The sequence below is a fragment of the Xiphophorus maculatus genome, chromosome 21 (assembly GCF_002775205.1).
Source record: "Xiphophorus maculatus strain JP 163 A chromosome 21, X_maculatus-5.0-male, whole genome shotgun sequence".
Taxonomy (NCBI): domain Eukaryota; kingdom Metazoa; phylum Chordata; class Actinopteri; order Cyprinodontiformes; family Poeciliidae; genus Xiphophorus; species Xiphophorus maculatus.
This window is the reverse complement of record NC_036463.1, coordinates 20,095,385-20,116,148: the sequence shown is the minus strand read 5'-3', so window position 1 is coordinate 20,116,148 and position 20,764 is coordinate 20,095,385. Positions and strand designations below refer to the sequence as shown.

At 42.0% G+C, this 20,764-nt stretch overlaps 1 protein-coding gene across 3 annotated transcripts in view; it reads right to left on the bottom strand.

The window, feature by feature from the left end:
- The window catches only part of LOC102225416 (armadillo repeat-containing protein 4-like), a 33,615-nt gene that overhangs the window by 1,599 nt on the left and 11,252 nt on the right, over positions 1 to 20,764 (bottom strand). For all 3 annotated transcript variants that reach the window (XR_002751929.1, XM_023325903.1, XM_023325904.1), the window contains 10 exons: positions 17,260 to 17,406; positions 16,535 to 16,744; positions 14,984 to 15,217; positions 13,645 to 13,755; positions 13,318 to 13,472; positions 10,514 to 10,694; positions 10,369 to 10,430; positions 8,078 to 8,192; positions 4,712 to 4,900; positions 4,314 to 4,535 (listed from right to left, as the gene is read on the bottom strand). Coding sequence is in view for 2 of the 3 variants with exons in the window: in XM_023325903.1 (XP_023181671.1) it covers positions 4,314 to 4,535; positions 4,712 to 4,900; positions 8,078 to 8,192; positions 10,369 to 10,430; positions 10,514 to 10,694; positions 13,318 to 13,472; positions 13,645 to 13,755; positions 14,984 to 15,217; positions 16,535 to 16,744; positions 17,260 to 17,406 (1,626 nt within the window). In the remaining variant the exon portion in view is untranslated. The remainder of the gene's footprint in view (positions 1 to 4,313; positions 4,536 to 4,711; positions 4,901 to 8,077; positions 8,193 to 10,368; positions 10,431 to 10,513; positions 10,695 to 13,317; positions 13,473 to 13,644; positions 13,756 to 14,983; positions 15,218 to 16,534; positions 16,745 to 17,259; positions 17,407 to 20,764) is intronic.

Below are 20,764 nucleotides of genomic sequence, written 5' to 3'. Positions count from 1 at the left end.
TGCAAGGAAAAGCACAGTGGACAAAGTCAACTTTGAAAAGAAATGGACCATACGCAAATGTGTTTGAGAACATTTAGTGTCATCTTCTCACTGCTGCCACCCACCAGAAACAGCAGAACATCCACTCTCCAATGCAGGCCTCAGCAGAGGGCTTCCAGCTGCCTGCACACACACCTCTGCAGTTTTGTCCAGATGAAAGTGGTGCAGAGCAGCTGGACGTTAAAACCCTGCGCGTGAACCACAGAAGTCGACAGCTTTTCTGCTGCTCCAAAGGTCAAGCTCTATCCCTGTTAGCGGCTTGTGTAATGGATCTGGTTAGATTTCATTACGGAACAGAAACTTTGGGCTTTGCAGAAATCACCAGCTTTGGAAGTTTATTTTTGACAAAATAAAACTTGCTTTAATGAACTGCTAATGATGTGGAGGAAGCAGAAAAACCCAGACTAAATGAAACACCACTGAGCAGCAGGTGATTTTGGCCTCAACTTTTCTTCCAGTTTCTTCTCTGAAATTCCTGCTTCAAGTCTGCAGCCAGAAGTAGTGGAACCAAAATCAAAGTATATCTGTGCATAAACATGGTAGACCTGGTCAGCGTGGGCTGTGTGGTCAAATCACAATGACGTTCTGCTGAGGTTCCTCAAGCTGCATGTTTGATTATTCTGGATAGTTAAATATTACAACCCTGAGGTGAGAACTGAGGACTTCCTCCTCCTAAACACAACAAGGCCCTGAGGAAAAACCAGCTGAGACGTCTGAGGCTCTTTCAGGCTCCAGACATCGAGGATTTTTCTTCAGGGAAGGAAACAAGATTCTGGGAAAAACGTCTGGGAAAAACAGCGAAGGTTCAACATTTCTCCTGGGTTCAGTCAACACTAGCTGTGTTTCCTTTAAAAATGTGCACAAAACTTTGGCTATATTTCACTAATATTGAAACAACAGAATTTTGAATTGCGTTGTTTCCACTAAATAAGAAATGCAATCAAAAAATACAGATTAATTGTTAACAGTGGTTCCCTGCAGGGGGCGCAGTGCCATTACAGGGGAACGTGGGAAGCGGTATGGATGAATAAAAATAAAAAATAAATATAAAGTTACACAAAAGTGATTCACTGTAAAGATGGTTTGTAGTTTGTTTTGTTGCAACCTGAAGTGTAAAATAAACTTCAATGTAGCTTGAAAACTAAATATGTGTAAATGTTTATGTCTGGTTTGGTCCCAGTTGATTTTGTTTTTCTGTTTTGGGGGCATTTTATTGTAATCCATTTGAGCCCCAGAAAATCTTTAGAAACTACTATGTTAACACAATGAAGAAAACATGATGAATCATGATTTCTTTTTTTTTCACTCCAACTCCTTCTTGTTGTTTGTGCCAGAAAGATTGGACATCTGGTTGTTGATCATGTGACTCGTGATGTGAAAAATGTGTTTCCAATGCAGTTTAATAAAATCCATCTGTTTTTATGTGATCAAAAACAATCGTTTCCTTTTAATACCACAACTTTAACAAAAGCTACCGTCACATCCTTGTTCCTCAAGAGCAACTCAAGACAATAGACAGAACCAAACATGGTCCCTTTGTAAACTCCAGATGAGAATTATTTATGACACATTTAGCAGGATTATTATCCCATTCATCAGAGCTCCAGCAGCACATTTCCCCTCCAGCAGCTCCAGAAAACATGCAGCTCCCTAAACAAGGCTCTTTAGTGAAAAACAGGATGCCTGAGAAGTGCCAGGGTTGCTTTATTTGCCAGCCTGGTGGCGTGTTATTCAGACGGGGCCAAATAAGGTCTCCTGAAGAGCAAAGCTAGGCTAAGATAAGCACGTCTCTCTTTGCAGCCTTTCTTCCAGCTCCATCTCTCCCTCCCAGCTGGGATCTCTGGGAATATAATCCAGCACTTATTAGACATTCCCTGACTGAAGGAACATCAACACTTGCTTAGCGTTTGAAAACTGCAGCAGGAGTTCTGAAGATGTTTCCAGTGAGTCCAGGGAGTTTCTCTTCCCAGCTTCCCCATGTTTTACACTCAACTGTGGAGGCAAACAGGACAGACAGACGGCTGTGTTCAGCCGGGTCGAGGGGAACTTGGTGCAGAAGTCCAGGTAAACAACATTCCCTGCAGCCTCCAGTCAGCCACAGATGCTGAGCTGCTTTTTCTGGGTCTCCAAAGAGGAAAAGGAGGAAAAGTTTCAGGTTGAACCCAGAGTCTGTTAGAGCTGAACAACAAGAGGGACAGAAGCTTCAGTCAAAGGCTCTGAGACGTTGGATTTAAATTATGATGGTCCTAGTAAAGCTGTAGCCACAGCTCCTGTATCATCTGCTCAGCACAACCACAAGCTGAAAATAGATTCTCTACAAACTAAAAGAAAACCTGTGAGGCTGAATCTCCAGGTACTCCTGGTTCCTCTTTAGGCTCATTTTATCAAATCTCCAGAAGAACAAAACATGAAAGAAGAATCAGATGAAAACACACCGTGCCAGGGTGAGAGGTGAACTCAGAGCAACTAAAGAGCAAACGTTTTTCTCATTTAGATTAGTAAAATCCTAAAATACACACCAGGACCTGGCAAAGGCTGCATTCTGGAAAACATTCAGCTGCAAATTACCAATAATTACGGTTTGCATTTAGTAATTTTTAGCAATTTCCTTCACAAAGCTTTGCTTATGAAAGAGGCTGTTTAACACAAGCAGCTGTCTGAATCCGTCTGAATGGATGTATGGCTTCAGCAAACAATTCCCTGAACTTTGGAGGCAACATACAGGCCAGGAGGAAGGCAGCTTGGTTTGATACACAACACAAAACGAGGCTCATCCAGAGGAAAGTGGGAGATGCTGAGAGCAAACATTAGATCAAACTGAGAGGCGTTTGGTGTTTTGGTTGGAGTGCATTTCCCCTGAGAGAAGCAGCTCCATCATTTCTGGTTGTTTTAATTTTTTATCCAACAGGAGAAGAAAAAATATGATCTCACTAAATCATGAAGTCCAGAGTTAGAGCAACACACTCAGCTGTGGAGACGGACAAGCTCCCACACAGTGTGTTTCCTCTGGACTCAGACAGGTTAGTATCAGCTTCCCTGTTCAGAGGAGCTGAGATGAAGTTCAGTCTGACCAATCAGGCGATCTGTGTTGTGTTTCCATGTCTGACATTCAGATAAACTGCTGAGCTGCTGCAGCTACAGGGTCTTTGGTGATTAAGCTCTGTAAAGTCCAAAAATACCTCATGGTGAAGTGTTGCAACTCTGAGCTGCACTAATAACAAGCACACACACACACACTAAAAAGAAGGAGTGTTTCACACACTAATATAGACACATAAAGAAATGGTCCAGTTTTTGTTGCGGCTCAAACTCTAAACACATTTGATTTCAGCAGCTTTTGTAAACTGGGTTGAACTCTGAGAACAGCTGAGGTTCAGTTCAGCTGAACCATCATGGCTGCTGCTTCTGAGTTCAAGTAAACCAGTTCAATGAACATGGGAACATCTGGCTTCAGCTGCAGAACCAGCACCGAGTTTAGAGTCCAGTTGGTACTGGGAGACTGTTTCACACACTTGTGGTCACAGATGGATTTTTATGTGGTAGTTTTTCTGTAAAACCTCATTTAATGAAAGGATCAGACAGCAAGGTTTTACCAACATGGACATTTTATCCTTCATAACAAGACTTCAGTCACAGCATCGTCTTAACGTTCAATCTCATTTACTGAGAGACACAAATAGAGTGTGAGGAGTTGAGCAGGAAAATACAGAAGTAGTTCCTGGTTGGAAGACATGATGGCCCCAATGAAAAGTCTGGTGGATGTAACCAACTGTGAGGAAAATAAACAGAACCATGGATGGGTTTCAACTCTCAGCCGTTTCTCCATCAGTCCTTGGTCTGAAACATATTGCTGCTGCATTCTGCCCTGAGGTAAAGCAACAACCCTTAGCAACAGTTGCCCCCAGCTACAGTCCTTTGCCTTGTGCTGCAATGGCATCTAGGGTCCAGTGTAGGGTTGGCACTTTGCACACACTGAGCTGTTTGCTTTTCTCATTTCCCATGATGGCTGGAAAGTGGAGACTTGTTTTCACCGACTGTTTCTGCTCCATCGGTCAAAGGCTCTGAAAATAGTCTCAGCCTCTCAAAGTTTATCACTCTGTGTTTTTCACACATCACTGAAACAAGGGCAGCAGGAGACTAAAGCACATTTTCCTCAATGCAGCTATGCTAAAATTAGCCTGAAAGCTGTGAAACAGACTCGAAACTGGAAATGAGCAACAAATTAGGACTTAATGAAGACGCAGGTATCCAGTCAAAGAGGAAGCCCAACTGACCTCAACGACTCCTTCCTCATGCATGGTGATGATGTTGTTGGGGTCTTTGGACAGTTGGTACAGGGCCATGGTTGTGTTAAGGAGGAGCAAATTGTCGTTCGACTCCAGGTAAGAAACCAGAAGGCCAACGGCTCCATGGTCACCAAAGCATGCCCTATTGGAGCTCCACATGCAGCAGTGACCGATGGCCTCGGCCAGGTGGCAGCGGAGTCTGTCATCAGTCTGCAGAGAGGAGAACAGGAAGAAATTCTTGACCAACAACATCCTCCGGATCAGCTGATATTTGAAGAAACTGCAAGGAAAACACCAACTAAACTTCAACCTGACTGTAAACCAGACAGAATCCCAGTATTCAGAGAGTAAAAGCTGCTTTGTTGTCAGTAGCGACATGTTCTTACTGTGTTAGTCAGCCCAGCCAGCAGGGGGACAACCCCGCGGTCAGAGAGGACGCCCAGGATCTCCTTGTCTTTGGCTAGCTTGGCAATGACGGCACAAATGCTTGTCAGCACCTCGTTGCTTGGTGACTTCAGTAACTGAATGATCAGCTTCAGTCCACCGATCAGGAAGAGAACCATTTCCCCGGCGTCCTGCAGTCACAGAGACACACAGTAGCTGCTGCTCAGTGAAGGTCAACACAGAAAACGATGAAAGGAGGGACAGTGATGTGGAAAAGGAGAGGAGGGCAGGTTAAGTTGACCACATTTAGGAAGTCTGAATGAAGAACTGGAATCAGCCCAACCCTATTCTGCAGTTTGTTTGGGTTGTTGACCTTTCCGTTATTACTATGAATAAAGTCGTAATACTACGACTTTATTCTCTTAAAGTGTTTAAGATTATTTTAAATGGTTGAAACCTTGTTGCTGTATTTAGTCTCTAATTAGCTAGCAAATGTTTTAAAGTGTTAAATCAACCAAAAAGCATTCCTAAAAAAACCATGTGGTTTACGTGACGTAACTGGAGGAGAACGGACCCTAACAACTGCAGTCTGATAGCTGAACTCAGAGGTTTTGTTTGCTCAGGTGTGGTTAAAACATGTTTATGTGCGGATGTTCAAACTGCAATTGCTCTGGACATGGCAAGGGACAAACACAACAGAAAAAGAAAAAAACAACAACAAAACCAGAGTCCCAGCTTTGACCTGGAAGAGGGTCGGTGGACAGAGTTATTCAATTTTCCAATACTTCTTAGCCTAATTGTATATATGCTTATTATTTATCTATCTTATCTTGGTACATATATACCAATGAAAAGATCTAAAGATCTGTAAATGTAAAGCTATAGTTGCAAAATTCTCTTTGTTAGCACTGCAGTTAGCATTTCCAGGTCTGTGTACATGTTTTCCATTCCAATATTTTCTCTTCTACGATTTAAAGTGATCTCTGATTACTATGTTGTCAATAGTCCTGACTTCTGGTTCACATGTGAGCCTTCAATCTTAAACATACAGCCAATGTAATGCTTGAAATTGGTCACCTCCTTAAGGTTTTATTCAATGGTTTTAGCTGCACCATCCAGAATGTTCTCCTCTGTCTACGTCATTAGCGGTTGATCACTAGGGGCTATTTTCAAGTGGAGCAGTAAGCAGGCTAAGGTAGAGGAGGTACTAATACCTTTTATTTTGAAAAACGAGCCATTTTTGCCACAAAAATGTAAATTTCAGACTTGTTACAATACAAAGACTTCAACATGTCTTTAAAGTGAAAGATGTACTTTAATATTGTGACTATTTTCAAAGTGACTGTTTTGTATTTTTATTTTATTTTTCCCTAGTATGGCTCTAATACTCTGTCATATCAGCATCGGGCCACTATTTAAAAAGCCAATGTACCATATCATTGCCACAGAATAAAACATGAATGTGGCTCAGTGTGTAATATTCAGGACTTTGAAAATGCAGCTGAAATTTCGTTCAATGCAATAATTATGGGCAACTGGATGAAAATCACTAAGTCTGCTGCAGCTCAGTCTGTTTCAACATCATCCACATGTCAGGAGCTGATACATGGTTCTGTAGGAACCAGAAAAATCTATTGATTTTCTTAGTTTTTCTGGTAAAATCAAGCACTGGATGTACTTTAGTGTTCTCCCCTCCAGCAGGGAGCTCAGAGCTGGGATCAGGAGTCAGTGCAGTGTATGGGCCCTGTGATTCCATGCCAGAGGATGAGGCGTGTGCACAGTGCAGGCCAGTGAGGGAGCTGCCAGGGCCACAGAGCCCCCGACACACAGGAAGCTTTTCCTCAGGAATACTGATGATGGCTGGCTGGGAGTCCCTGCGACAGAGGAAGCTCTCTCAAGCCACCAGCTGCCACAGACTACCCAGAATCCCTTTCATGCCCCAGACGGGCCCCCAGTTCTTAAGGCTGCTGCATTAAGAGGCTGCACTTGGAAATACATTTGTTACTAACCTCCCCCTCAGGATGAAATGAAATAGAAAACACATTATCTGTTGTGTTTGATATGAAGCTGAGCTCAGAAGAACGCTCTGAGGCTCTTCTCTGGACCAATCAGACTTCTAGGACTTTCACTGCTCACATGCAAAGGAAAAATCAACCAATCATCTAAATGTGCTTCTACAACCAGGCAGATTAATGACACACCTCATCATGTGGAACTGAGAGGGGTCCGTTTACTTGATTGGAAGGACCTGCTGCTCTGTAGTTTGGCTCATTTTACTGAATAAAATCAGTTCCAGTTAATAACCTACAGACAGTTAGTGTAGCTCCTGTAGATATCCGTGTCTGCAGAGCAGCAACATCACTGCATTTATACCACTGTTCTGTCATAAATTTACAACCGATCTGCCAACTCAAACATTTTGGGTTTTCATCCAAACAAAGACGGCAGTAAAGCAGTTGAATCGGGTTCAGCTCATCACTGCCCCGTCCCATAAAAACACCAAGAAACTGCCTTTGTGAAGCTTCATCAAAACTGGAATGCAGATGTCTAAATAACAGCTGTTGTTGAGAAGAGAAGAGTAAAACCATAATCCTGCTAATGTGTTTATGATTATTGATACTAACTGAGCGGGGTCGGATCGGTCTGTTCTGATTGAATGTCTTAACATTTTTATGATTTCACTTCTGATGTAACAAAACAGCTCCATCTAAACTGAGCTAATGTCTGACAAATTATGTTCCAGCAGATGGTTTGGAGTTTATATTGTAGACACAGATATATTATAACATGCAGCGTTAATGTCAGTTATAGTGATGTCTAAATGCAGGTAAGATCTTCTGTTTTCATGACAGAAAATCGACCAACAAAAGCTCTTAATGTTGAAGTAAACATAGTAGCAGCTAAAATGATATAAGCAGTATTTATGGTCATGTAGTTGTTCCAGTTTCAAAGTGTTTTTATTGGAGAAGTGGCTTCACAGAAGCTGCATGGTCCACCATCTCTCAGCATGTTGAGGGAAGATTTTCAGGAAGGAAATCAGACCCACAGGATATTACAATCTTTCTCTCAGTCTGTTCCTCACTTCATCAATCCCAGTGTGCCAAGGAAGCTCCTCTGCTTCATATTAGCCCAGGGTTCATGTAAGCCTCTGCTGACACAGCTCTGCCTCTGCTGACCTCCCAGCAGAAGCAGCAGCTTGAGAGACAAACTGGGTGACAGAAACAAGCTTCTGCCTTCTGACTGAGACGACCTTTAAATGTGAAAATCTATGATTGATAAATGTGTGTTTAAGAGGCAAACCCTCTGCTCTGAGGAACAATGATGAACTTTATGTCTCCCAGAACTAAAAAATTGAATCTTTACTTTACCTTTGCATTCTCGATGCACGGACAAATGGCCCATGCAGCACTGGCCTGAACTTCTGCATTGGGATTCTTTAGTAGTGACCAAACCAGGCGGACTCCATCAAGCTGGTCAATGATTCTGAGGGAAACACAGAGAATCGTTTCATTGTAGAATCAAATCAACGTGAAGATTTGGCTCCATCAGGCCGACCAGAAGCAGATTTAACAATGACTATAACTAAACAGCATGGAAGCAGAAATTGATTTCAGCACTTTTTATTCACACTTAGCTCTTTTGCAGGGTCTGTGTACCACCCACTCTCAACTCATTTTCCACAAGAATCTCAGAAAAGCTCAGGTCAGAGGTCAACCAGCACACATCTGGATCTAGTTCTTCCTACATGGATTTATAAATAGATGCTGACAAACTTTGACTTCATGTTTTGGCCAACATGGGAAACTCCTTTCCTGACTTGGAAAGGAGTTCTGTTTGACTCCTTCCCAAGACAAACAGAACCAGAGACAGGTGGCTCCGTATTTCAGAAAGTCTAAGTGAAGTTTTCTGAAGCAGCAGTTCGATTTCATCTCATTTACATGACTGGTTTCAAACTGGAGTTGCCTCTGAGAGGTCAAAGATTTCCACCACAGACCCTCCATTGTCTGCTATAAAAACATGGAACGTGTTCCCCATGTGTGCTTCAACTAACAAAGCCCACACTGATGCTGTCATAATGACCTAAACACTCCCTAATCACAGTGTCTTCATGACTCCGATGAGCGGACGCTCATCAGGGACGTCCTCTGCTCCATCTGTCTTCCTTCTGCACAGAAATCAGTCCAGAGGGATCAGAACATCAGACTCCAGTCTGCAGGGCCTCTTCAGTCCAGGACCAAAAACTAAAGTGAAGCTTCATATCATCCTCCAAAACGGCTCCATCTTCCCATAGTGCAGCTAGGAAACAGATTACAATGAAGCTGCAGCTGACAGTGACGGATTAGAGGGGAGACCACAGACCTTGAAGGCATTAAAAATCCGTCTTCACTCTTGTTCTTCCGCTGGACTCATTGGAGGAAGTGTGATGTCATTAACCACACGCTGCCTACTGGTGAAGAATGAAAACAAACAGGAGGATCTGATGGGAAACTGGGAAGTGATCATGCAGCTCTCATGAGCTCTGGACGACCTGATTCAGGATCATGATGAGAGAAGAACTGTGGTGACCAGCAGAAGGTCTGATCTGATAACAGAAACTTTGTTGGTAAAATGATGTCCAGCAGGGACAAACATGATGCAGCTGATTGGGTTTTATCACACATCATCAGCAATAAATTACCTAAAACTGGTAATCTGACAAACATTTCTGTCAGTTCTGGTTTGGAATAAATATCTACTGTGAGTTGTGCTAATTTCTCTGCAAACGACTCAACATGCGTGGAAACAAGCCATGGGGCCCAACATCCAGACAAAGGTTGTCTGAATCAGAGCTCTGTTGACAGATGGAGGCTGACAGACTGGAAGATCTGCTGTAAAAATGGAGAGTGAGAGAGAACATGGAGAACATGATGATCTGATGTAACAGACGTCTCTGGTTGTGTCAAGTTTACCACAGTCGGCAGCTTTATTTAGACAGGCTTCATTTTTATCCAGCCCAGGGTTTGTTTGTTTCCCCGTCTAACAGAGTCGTACCGCAGCAGAAGCAGTTAACTAACACCATAAACTCACAGGTTCAGTGATATTTCTGCCCAGTGATAATTAAGATGGCTCTTATAGTCTGGAACAGGTTTATAAAAGCAATGAGGTGCAGATGGAAGCTCCATGATGCTTGAGGTTAAATGCAGAGAGAAAGCCACGGCTCTAGACTCTGCTTCTCTGGGTTTTCCAGCCGTGGAGTTTTGGACGGGGCAGGGCTTTAGGCACGTTAGTCTGAGCAGCTCAGCGACCGCATGGCTATAGTAAAACACTGAGAATGAAACCACAACCATATTTAACACAGCAGCTACAATAAACAAAGCTTTTAAAATCGGTCATTGGGCTAAGGATGAAAGAGACGCCTACCTGCACAGCTCCCAATGAAAACTACAGGAATCTTTCTGAGCAGCAGCCCAGGACAGGTTAATGAGGCTGTGTTTACATCCTACAATTGGTCTCATTTCCTTGTAAAAACACATGACATCAATAAACAGCCAGGAGTGAGTTTGGGCTGATTCACTGATTATGGGAAATAAGCCACTAATCACATTTTAACAGGCGCCTGATGGACCTACTGTAAATATAAACAGAGCATGAAACATTGAAAAGGAAGAAATAAACTTACGCCACGTTGTCCCTTTCTGTGGCACAAGCTCCCACAGCCTTTGCTACATTTACAAGCAGAGCCTGGTTAAATGACACAGAGCAGATGTTGGATCAATAAAGGAGTTATTTTGAACAAGAACTGCAGAAGAACCAAAGTTATATACCTGGTTTGTTCCATTGAGCAGATTAATGAGAGCCCTTATGCCCCCACCGTTGCAGATGGCGGCCTTGTTAGCTTGGATCTGAGCAAACTGTCCCAGAGCTCCCACTACATTGACCAGGACCTCTTCAGGCTGATCAGTCAGCAGACCAATCAGCATGTGCAGAGCTTTGTACTCCTGGAAGCTTTGAAGGAACAACATCAAGAAGAGATGATTGCATTAGAATATAATTAAGGTGCTTTGATTCATTTATTACAGAAACTGGACAACTAACATGGACTAAAAGTCAATTCAACTGATCTTGTTGCTCTTGAGAGAGAAGACAAAACTGTGAAACAAAACTGAAACTAGTTTAGTTTTCAACCCAGAGGCCAAATTTATTAAAGTTTCCATGATCCAGTGATTTGACAGCCAGACTAACAATGTGTCTCCTGAACCTCCTCTGTACAGAGCTACATGATCATCAGATGATTGGGTCAAAGGTAAAGATTGTTTTCCCTTCAGTAACATCAGCATCTTGCTGTAACTCAGCAGAACAAACAATTTTCCCACGGCTCCTCACAGCCGTCCCTCGTCTTCGCTTTGCAGCACCAAACCTTGGAAACTCTTCCTCCATCTTTAACTGTGTGATTTTGCCTTGTTTGCCTTCGCTATAGAGTAGTAAACTATAGTCAACATTCAGAAGGGATATACTGTGGTTCCACTAAAACCTCAGCAACCCTCTGGTGCACAGTTCATTTCTCTGGCTGTTTTTATTCCCAGTTACGGTTGCTGGCATCATAGCCTGTAAGCTATTGTAGACGGCTAAGGTTGTTTGGTTCTGGGCAGGGTCCACTGAACCACAGCCTCTTCTTCAGAGTGAAAACATTGCTAATGAACTTTAGTCCAGTTCAGCATCATGAACAACAATGGTCTTCCTCCATCATCTGCAGCTCACTACTCTACAATGATAAATCGACACCGTGTCATGTCTATTTCCGTCAGGTCCAGCTGAGGTAATTGTTTTCTGGCAGGAGTAACTTGACACAAAGCTGCCTGAAGCAGCTCCAACTGAAAACACAGGCCTCTACATGGCTGGAGGCTCATAAAGCATGTTAGAGGAGACAGGAACCACAGAGGAGCTTCTGTGTGAGCAACACGTTTTCGTCTTCAGTCTTTTCTTCACCAACTCATCATTATAGAGAATTAATTTTCTACTGTGAGCTTCAGAGAAGGTCCAAGTGATATTAAGGCGTTTCAGGGACCCTGAGATCTCCAGCAACGACCACAGAAACCTGACAATCATTAAATCAATGAGGAATATAATAAACAGATCAATCTATCAGGGCACAGACTAACATGAGGGAACGCTGAGCTGCAGTCGGATAAAGAGAAGAATCATTTAAAGAGGAGATTATGTTCTGCTCGTGGTCGGCCTGCAGCAGAACTAAGATGGAAGGAAGCCAGGATCTGGAAGCAAACTTCACAATCTTGACCCAACCGTTGCTGCTCTGGCAAACACACTCCAAGACTTGGCAGTCTCCACTTTCCACTGTAAACTTATTGCTTCAGCCTTTTGTTAAAGCCCTTTACAGCATTTCAGTGTGTCTATAACACCTCTGTCCACAGACCCAAGAGGACACATCTGGACAAGCTAAAAATCTGAACTAAATGTTTCACTGTTTCTCAGTCCTCACACTTTATTCAGAGCCTTGTCCTTGGTTCAGTGGGAGGCCTTTAAAAAGTACAAACTGTGACAATGAGCTTTTTACACATTTATGTTTCAGGACATCAATCATTTCTCATTTCATTCCTTCATTAAATCAGTAAAGGTTTAACATTTGCTGCTACTTGTCTCAAATCCACAAGACCTCCATACTGTCCAGACCAAATAAATCAGTCACTAAAGTAAGACTGAATCCTGTCTGCAGGAAGATGAATTTAACTTAATCAAAGACAGAAAATCTCAGATTGCTCCAGTTATTACAACAGTCTAAAATCTTCTAACAGGATTTTATTTTCACTTGTCAGCCTGTGACAGATTCTGAAAAGAGGGCGGGGCCTTAAAACCTTGTTTGATTAGCAGCCTCTTTGTTCCTGACAGTAATGATTTAACTGCTTCACTCAGATTCTGATCAGAGACTCAATAATCCTGAGAGAACAAAAAAATGTCTCCAGGCTGATTTCACTGTGATCCCGACTGGTGGAGTTCTAACGGGCCTTAAATGACTGAGGCCTGTAAAGTCTGCACATCTGCCTGATCCATTGTTAATAGAGGAAAGACTGAAATCTAAAAGTAAACACATCAAAGATCAGAGCTGATAGAATCTGAACAAAGTCTGAACATTTTACACCAATAATCTCTTTAACTGCATAAACCGAAAAAGGATCTGACAGAGGAGAGTGGAAACAATGACACAGTGAGTCGTGCCTAAGTAACGGCTGCATATAAAACTCACATATGAACTGATGCCACATTAAGCTGCAGCAGGCTAAACCTCCTGTTCTGGATCCATTGTGTTAATTCTTTGCACACTGAGAAACTGCTGTGAAGCACATCAGCTGAGCAAGCACAGGCTCCAAAGGTTATTGGCACGTGGGGATAAAATGTCTAATTCTTATTAAACCTCTTTCACACAGAACTGCATCAAACGCTGTTCCAGTGAGCAGGTAGAGATTTGTTGAAGTCATTCTGATCAGTTTTACCCCCCAAAATAAATCACAAAAAGAAAGGCAGAGAACATGTGTTCTGTATGTCTAACATGGTGTTTTAACATGTATCTCCATGACTCCAGGAGGGACAATAAATAGTAAAGTTGTGTGCATACATAGCTACGTTCTCCATGCTGATTGAACACTTCCAAATGGCCCCGGTGGCAGCAGCCAGGAGCTGCTTGTTCTCTGCTTTAGAGAGCAGTGACACCAGAGGCTGCAGGCCGTGGTGGCTGCGGACCAGATCCCGGGTCAATTTGTCCTCTGCACACTGTGAAACAAACAAGGGATCTGAGAGAGATCTTGCAGTCTGGCTCTAGTCAGTAGCACAGAGATCAGGTGTTCGTTTCTGTGAAGGGCTTCAGTCCAAATAAAAGGATTTCTGTTTTCACCAGGATGGACTTCAGAGAACTGCGCAGAGCAGAAGACAGAAACCCAAGTACCTTAAAGATTGCACTGGCACAAAGCATCTGGAGCTCCTCATTGTCACTGCTCAGGTTTTTCACCAAGTCCTTCACCATTCCTTCATTCTGAATAGCAACCCTGTAATTTTTCTGTAGGAACAGAAAAACACAACAAAACAACACAAGCATGAATAAATATTCAAATATTCCTATACATGCTTAAAAATAATCAAAAACCTTTAATTAATCCCACATTTTAAATAAAACTTGATCTTGATCTGCTTTTTCTTCACTTCTTGATAATAGTTGTCAGTTTAGATGTCATTCAATCTGATGCAAACATGTCTACTGATCTCACACGTTCATCATTTAAACCTCACTGTGGACGCTCTGTCGTTTCTTGACCTTTTAAGCTGCCTGCTGGACACTGTGCTCACCTTGAAGCTGACCAAGTCCTCCACCATTTAAAGCTGAGGATTTCACCAATAGTTTTAAATGTCATCCTTGATCCAAACTGCAGCCAGACTGACTGTTGTGGGGAAACTGAACGTCTCCAGCACACAAGGAGAAACATTTCATTCTGACATCTAAGGAATCAGAATGTCCTGTTTTTACAGTTTTCGCTAAAAAAAAGTTTTAAATGTTTTAGATTTTTGTCATTAAAATGTCAAATAACTTCTACATTGGAAATTCATTGTTTGCTGTACTTATGGGCATACTTTTAAAGTGTCATCTGCTGGACTTTGTTTTTATTTGTCACATTTGGTGTTCAGAATTTGACTCATTCATCAGTTTTAATATTCTCAGAGTTTATATACGTTTTGTTTGGCTGTTGTATTTTAATCCTTGTTGTTGTTGCTGTTCATTTAGCTGTGCAGCCATTTTTCTCTCAGCTCCAACTCGTACCTGGTTCCACTAATCACCTCCTAAGCTTTGTACGTCTGCCAGTTTCTGCTACATCTTGGCAGATTATGCTGTTCTGTCTTCTGTTTCTTTGCCACACCTGTTTCCAGCCCTGATATTTGTCATTGTGTCATCTCTATTTTTGGATTTTGTAACACCATGATTTTCCTGTTGTCCAGTTTCCATTTCAGTCCTAGAATTGCTAACGCTCCTAAATTTTTCTATTCCAAAACAGGAAAAAATAAGGATAAAAAAGTACTACAAATGTTTTACATAAGCAATAAATATTTAATGACAGAATTAAATTAGTAAAAGTTTGTAGGAAGCTTTACTAGTTTAAATTGGAATAGTCAAAAATAGAATAATATTAACCTGAATCTCAATGATGATTTACATTAATGACCGTTTCACAGAATCAGATCAACATGTCTTACAGCAAAAGAACAACATTACTGGATACAGAGGCTCTCCTCACCTGTGAGGCACATTCCTGCAGGGTTCCCACAACAGGGATTGCAATTTTCTCATATGGAGACCTGAGCAGGAGTCCCAGCAGAGGGATCCCCCCAGCTTTACGAATGGCCTCTTTGTTCTTGCTACTTTTGCTGAGGCTCCACAGAGCCGAGGCTCCACAGCGGGCCACCTCCAAATTCTTCTCCATGTCTTCTCCCGGTTTTGCCGAGTAATGGAAGCAGTCCAGCATCTTCACCTGATCAGAAAGAGGATCCCAGACTTTTAAACAACTCAGTGAAGCTGACATGATTCCAGGAACTCCTTGAGGTTTGCTTCCTACTTTGAGGTGATAATAGAGGGTTTCAAATGGGAAGAATAAGTAGTTGGCCATGATTAAGGGTGTAATTAAAACTCTTATTACCGCTGGCTGTGCAAGGATGAAAACAACAGAAATGCAGGAGAGAAAAAGTAGTAGGACAGATGGTGATGTTAGAGCTGAGAAGCCCAATGTGACGACTATGATCTTCAGAGTTTGAACCCATACTTCCTGACCAGTGACAAAGCTATAACACTCTGCACAGTTAACAGGTAGAACAGCATGAAAGGAATCCGCCTTGTGAGCAACTCACATATGAGCACATTCGATTTGGATCTGGGGAAAATATACAAGGAAGGGAGGCTTTAATTACTGCTACTTCTGTCAACAAACAGGAATACATGTCAGAGGGTGGAGGAACTTGTTAAACTGCTTGTAAGACATAACTAACCTTTCCTTGACCTCAAGCATGTTTTCACAGGTGCTTCTTTAGGGGGCCTTCCTGAGATACTCCTTAGTTGCCTCTAATTGTCTGTGTGCAGAATTTAGTTTCTGTTTCCCTTCCTTGTTATCAGAGTAGCCCCCCTTTTTGTTAGGATCACTCTCCCACTTCTCATTCACTCCTTTTCCCTGCTAATAAAAAGACAAGTTCTGCAGCAGAACGACAGAAAGCAAGGAGATCGGCTTGTAGGAGCTGATCCTCTGTGCCTTCTCAATTCTTGCAAGAATTTGGTTGAAAACTAAGTAACGTTGTCTGTGGGTCTTTTTATATAGGTTGAGAAAATACCTATCAACTTTAAATTCAAATAAGCTGCTGTTGGCTATGCTCCCCTAACTCAACATTTATGCTCCCAAATGAAAATGGCTGCAAATAAATGCATAGTTATACAAACACACATATTTGAATTGGAGCCTCCTGCACAACAAAACAAGAATGCAACAAATGTTTTCTGAATGGTAAGTCAACAACAAAACACTTGTCTTTTCCAGTAGCCATTGCACAGCATATATAGCTGGAAAACCATCTGGCCTAACTTGCTGAAGATAAGCATGGGTTACAGTTGTCGGGCTGAACTCTACAATGGTTGGAGGTTTAGGAAACGGTTTGTTTTCCGGACACCTAAAAACATTAATTCATTGCCACAAAAGAGCTGGGTGTTTTCTTTAAGAGCTTGGACTGTCTTATAGAAGCAGTTGAGGCCCGAATGGAAGCACCCAAAAAGAAGCAAACCTCCATCATTCCGAGCTGAGACTCACCAGTTTTCTGATTCCTCCATGTACCCTCACCGTTCTTCTTGCTCTTCTGAACTTAGCCACATGTGCAATGGTCTCAGAGGCCAAGGCCTGCAGCTCCTTCACTGGTAAGTCCAGGTTGTTCACCATCCTCTGCAGGCCTCGCATGTTTACAATGGTCTGTCGGATGATAACGTTCTGGCTGATCTTTGCCAGGATTTTTAAAGATCCAATCTGATCATATGACAAAAGCAATGTGTGAAAAAAAAGAAAGAACTATTACTTTCCAATAACTGTGCTGAAACAGGAATATATAGAAGTCAAACACTGTATTTCTAATAAACGTAGTCAAAAGTCAGAATAAAAGCAGTTCTGCACTGAATGATCATTCCTGCACATGCGCAGGTTGAGTCCTTGGTCCCTTGGAATCACTGTGTCTCACAAGAAAGTTGAGGGATTGAGCGCCGAGTGTCATGTGACTTTATAGACTCACATGGGTCACCGGCAGATCACCGGTTGTAATTAACATTCAACCTACACATGCGCAAGGATCATCATTTAGCCCTTGAAGAATCTCCTCTGGCGATCAAACCATAGTCATACTAGTGAATAACAGCTGCCTGTGTGTTTAACAGCCTGCTCCCTGTACCAACACTCCTGTTACACTAACTGTTATCATACTGACACATAGAAGTAGTTCCTGTCATGACTGCAATCCATCCAGGTCCAGCTTAAGTAAAGCTACTCACTTTGCTTCTGATGTCTGTAGTATCCAGCAAGTTAAGGAGGAGCTCCAGCCCACCTAAGTCCAGGATGGCCAGTTGGATGACCTCCTTCATTAGATCAAGATCCATCATGGCGCAGAGAACAAGCACAGTGGCTGTCTGGTCGGCTGCCTAAAAAGACGTTTATCAAACAGGAACAAAGACAAATGAAAGAGAACATTCAAGGCTAAAAGGGATTGATGCAGTGCTCATAGTGTTACTATTAGTGTGTGCAGTTTCTCTCTGATTCACTTTGACTGAATGTGTTTGGTTGTTACTGCAGGCTTGTACATAGCTGTGTGGTGGTAACCACTGAGGGAAACATTTATTCTGCAGAGCGACTGAAGCTCCTGGACCAGAACCCGACACTGTGTTGAATATTGTGTTTAAATGCTTGTTGTCTTGAAGTTATTATCTTTAGACCTAAAGAGGAACGATCTAGACTCAGCACACAGCTTCAGTCAGAAACCAGTGATCAGGCCTGAATGCTGAGTGTGGTGATGGACTCAGACCTGAACTGCCAGAGCTACAAATTCAGCCCATCTCCTGAAAAACATTTCCAGGATTATAAAATCTAATTCACTGATTGATTGTTATGCCTCTGTTGTGTTCTCATCATAGCTAGAACTGAGTGAGTATCATCAGTACTAATGATCAAACATAGAGGTGTGGAATAAACACATTTTCTTGAAATGTCAATCTAATGTTTATTTTCCAACATACTCATCAGTGGAGTCCTATCTCCACAATCTCTAAGTTGTGTGATCAGACCTTCACAGAGCAGTTCTCTGACACCGCAAGACAACAGGAACATGTGTTCTCCATATCATGAAGCTACATGTGAACCATTTGCCCATTAACAGCAGTGGATCTACTGCTTCCTTTGTCTCCTCCATTCTAACTCTTCAAAGGATTTGCTGGGCCAGCTTTATGCCTTGTAAAAACAAGAAAAAATGTGATGTTCAGGAGCGATAGCTGGGAAATCAGAAAACAGATCATATGTTTTCATTTTCAGACGCTTTGGTCTGGAGGGATTGTCGACATTCTTTAAAACATCGACACCATCTGAAGTCTCTTATGATGAAGGATTCCTGACTTTCCTTCAGCAGGATCAGAGCAGATGCTCCAAGACGAAAACATCCAACCACTATTCAACCTTAGAAGAAATTATTCAAATCAATGTAAACTGTTTAAAACCTGTATCAGTGCTTTCTTTGTCCTCAAGTGTTAACTGAGATGTATTTAACAATCTTTGCTTACTGAGCTATAACGATCAGATTAGTTTTTATTAACAATAACAGACTTGTTTCCACATGTTGCTTAACTTCCATTGAAAGAAGATCAAAATAATTTCAACAGTAATAACCTCTGTAGCCATGGCATTACAACATGCTGGCTATAGAAGATCTACTGAAGGTTTAATGAATATGAAAAAATGAAAGAATCTTCTTGGAGGTCACTCTGTAATAATCATTGAGGAAACGCACACGGGCAAAGGAAACAGCATTAGCGTGCGTTGGTACCGAGGTTCTGAAGGAGTTGACCCACTGAGAGAGTAAAAGTATTTAGGATAAAGTCTCTAGAGCTGTTAAAATATGTCTAAATAAAGCAGAAGATGTCAGTATATATTCTGCACAGTGGCACAGTTGGGCTAGCATGTTCTCTCTGAAGGTACCAGAAAAACTGTCAGGTGGATTAAACTCTACATTTTCCTTAGGTATGGGTGTGTGTGCATGACAGACACAACCCCACAAGCGTGTTGGATAATGGATGGATGTCATATCTATGAAAATGTCATAAGAGTGGTCTTTAGAGATTTGACTTTCAAGCGTCTGAGTGAACAACCTGAGACAAGTCAAAGAATAAAAAGTCCCCAAATATGTTCGGGTGTAGATTACTCCACTAATTCTTAGAGATCAACACCACAGTGGCATCAGGTGCATAAATTAGTGATTCTTAACAAGCTCTTCTAGCTGTTATGGAACAGCTAGAAGATGGAAAAAGATGAAATGTTTATATAAACGTTTCATCTTCTTTTTTGATGAAATTTGTAGTTAAAAAGGGTAAAACTAGTCTGAAGGATAAAAGCAGCACCAAAAGTTTCTTTCATGAACTTGATGAGCCTCATGAAGATTCCTTCCACATGTTGCTGCTTCTCTCCCTGCATGTTTCTCTGCCTGAGCTGCTAACAGCAGAAGCCTCCACGTGGCTGAATGGAGGTCTTCTTGTAATCGGGTTCCTCTGGAGCTGCAGCTGGGATTCTGCAGACACAGTCTGACCTGCTGCTGCTCCAGGCCAATAAATCACAGCACTAAGGATGTGGAGCAGGAATGAGGTGAGCAGCACTGCCAGTGAGGCCCTGTTGGCCCTTTATGCAATTCTGCTCTGCATGTGACCTGGACATGTTGCTAGAAGGAGTGAACATCTGTGTTAAGTGTGGTGCTCTGATCTGCAGCGTTGGGTTGGTGCAGATGAATGCAGGTGGCCGACAGAGCTTTGTAGATCTTAATGTCAGAGAGAAAACCTGGCAGAGTTTGAACTGATGAGGACAGATCAGTATTCAAACTGCAGGTTCAGAGTGAAGATCACCCAGTAACAACAACAATCCAGTCTCTGGATGCTCCATAGGAAGGATGCTGGTAGAACTGGACAGATGATTGATTACTGGATGTCCAATAAAATAAAGCTGAATCATTTAATATTTATCGGTGTCATAAAAGGAGTTAACCTCTAATGGTTAACTCCTAAAAGGTTAGATCTTGATCTAGATCTAGTCTTTGACTAGAATGAAGTTCTAGTCTTTGAGTTGAGAAATGCTTTGTTCACAAGAAGAAAATGATGTCATCATTAAACTTGTGAGAATAAATAATTATTAGAAAAACTAAAACAAACCATCAGATGTTAGAGGACAACATAATGAGACAGAAATGAGCTTCTGGTGAGAAAACCTGTTGCTACTGACTGCTTTATGGATCATTTTTATTGCAGCAATCAGTCATGAAGATCTGAGAAGAACAATGCAGCAGTTCTGCTTTCTGGCCAGTAGAGGGAGGAAACCTTAACGAGGACACAGCTTGCATCAATCAGCTACTGTTCAATTCATTAGTTTAATGAAAATCTCAGTTGATATTTAAACAAGTTTAGCATCATCTTCCTAAAATATCTCTAGTTTTATCAGCTCAGTTCCTTCCTGTTAAAATAAATCTGTTTATAACAGGGATGATGAAAACAAAGCTCATACTTTAACACTGATGCATCAGAAACTGGAGAGGGAAGTGAGAATTATGTAAAACAAACACATGAATTCATGTTTGTCAGAAACTGACTTCAGTTTGCATTCTGGATGTTGTGAGAATCAACATGAGCCTGATAGAGGAACAGGCCTGCAGCCGTCCAGGTAGAACAGCAAACACTTCAGACCCCTGAGCAAATATTCCCCCATAAACATCATTAAAACATCAAACAGATCATGATGCATGTGTCACTGTGT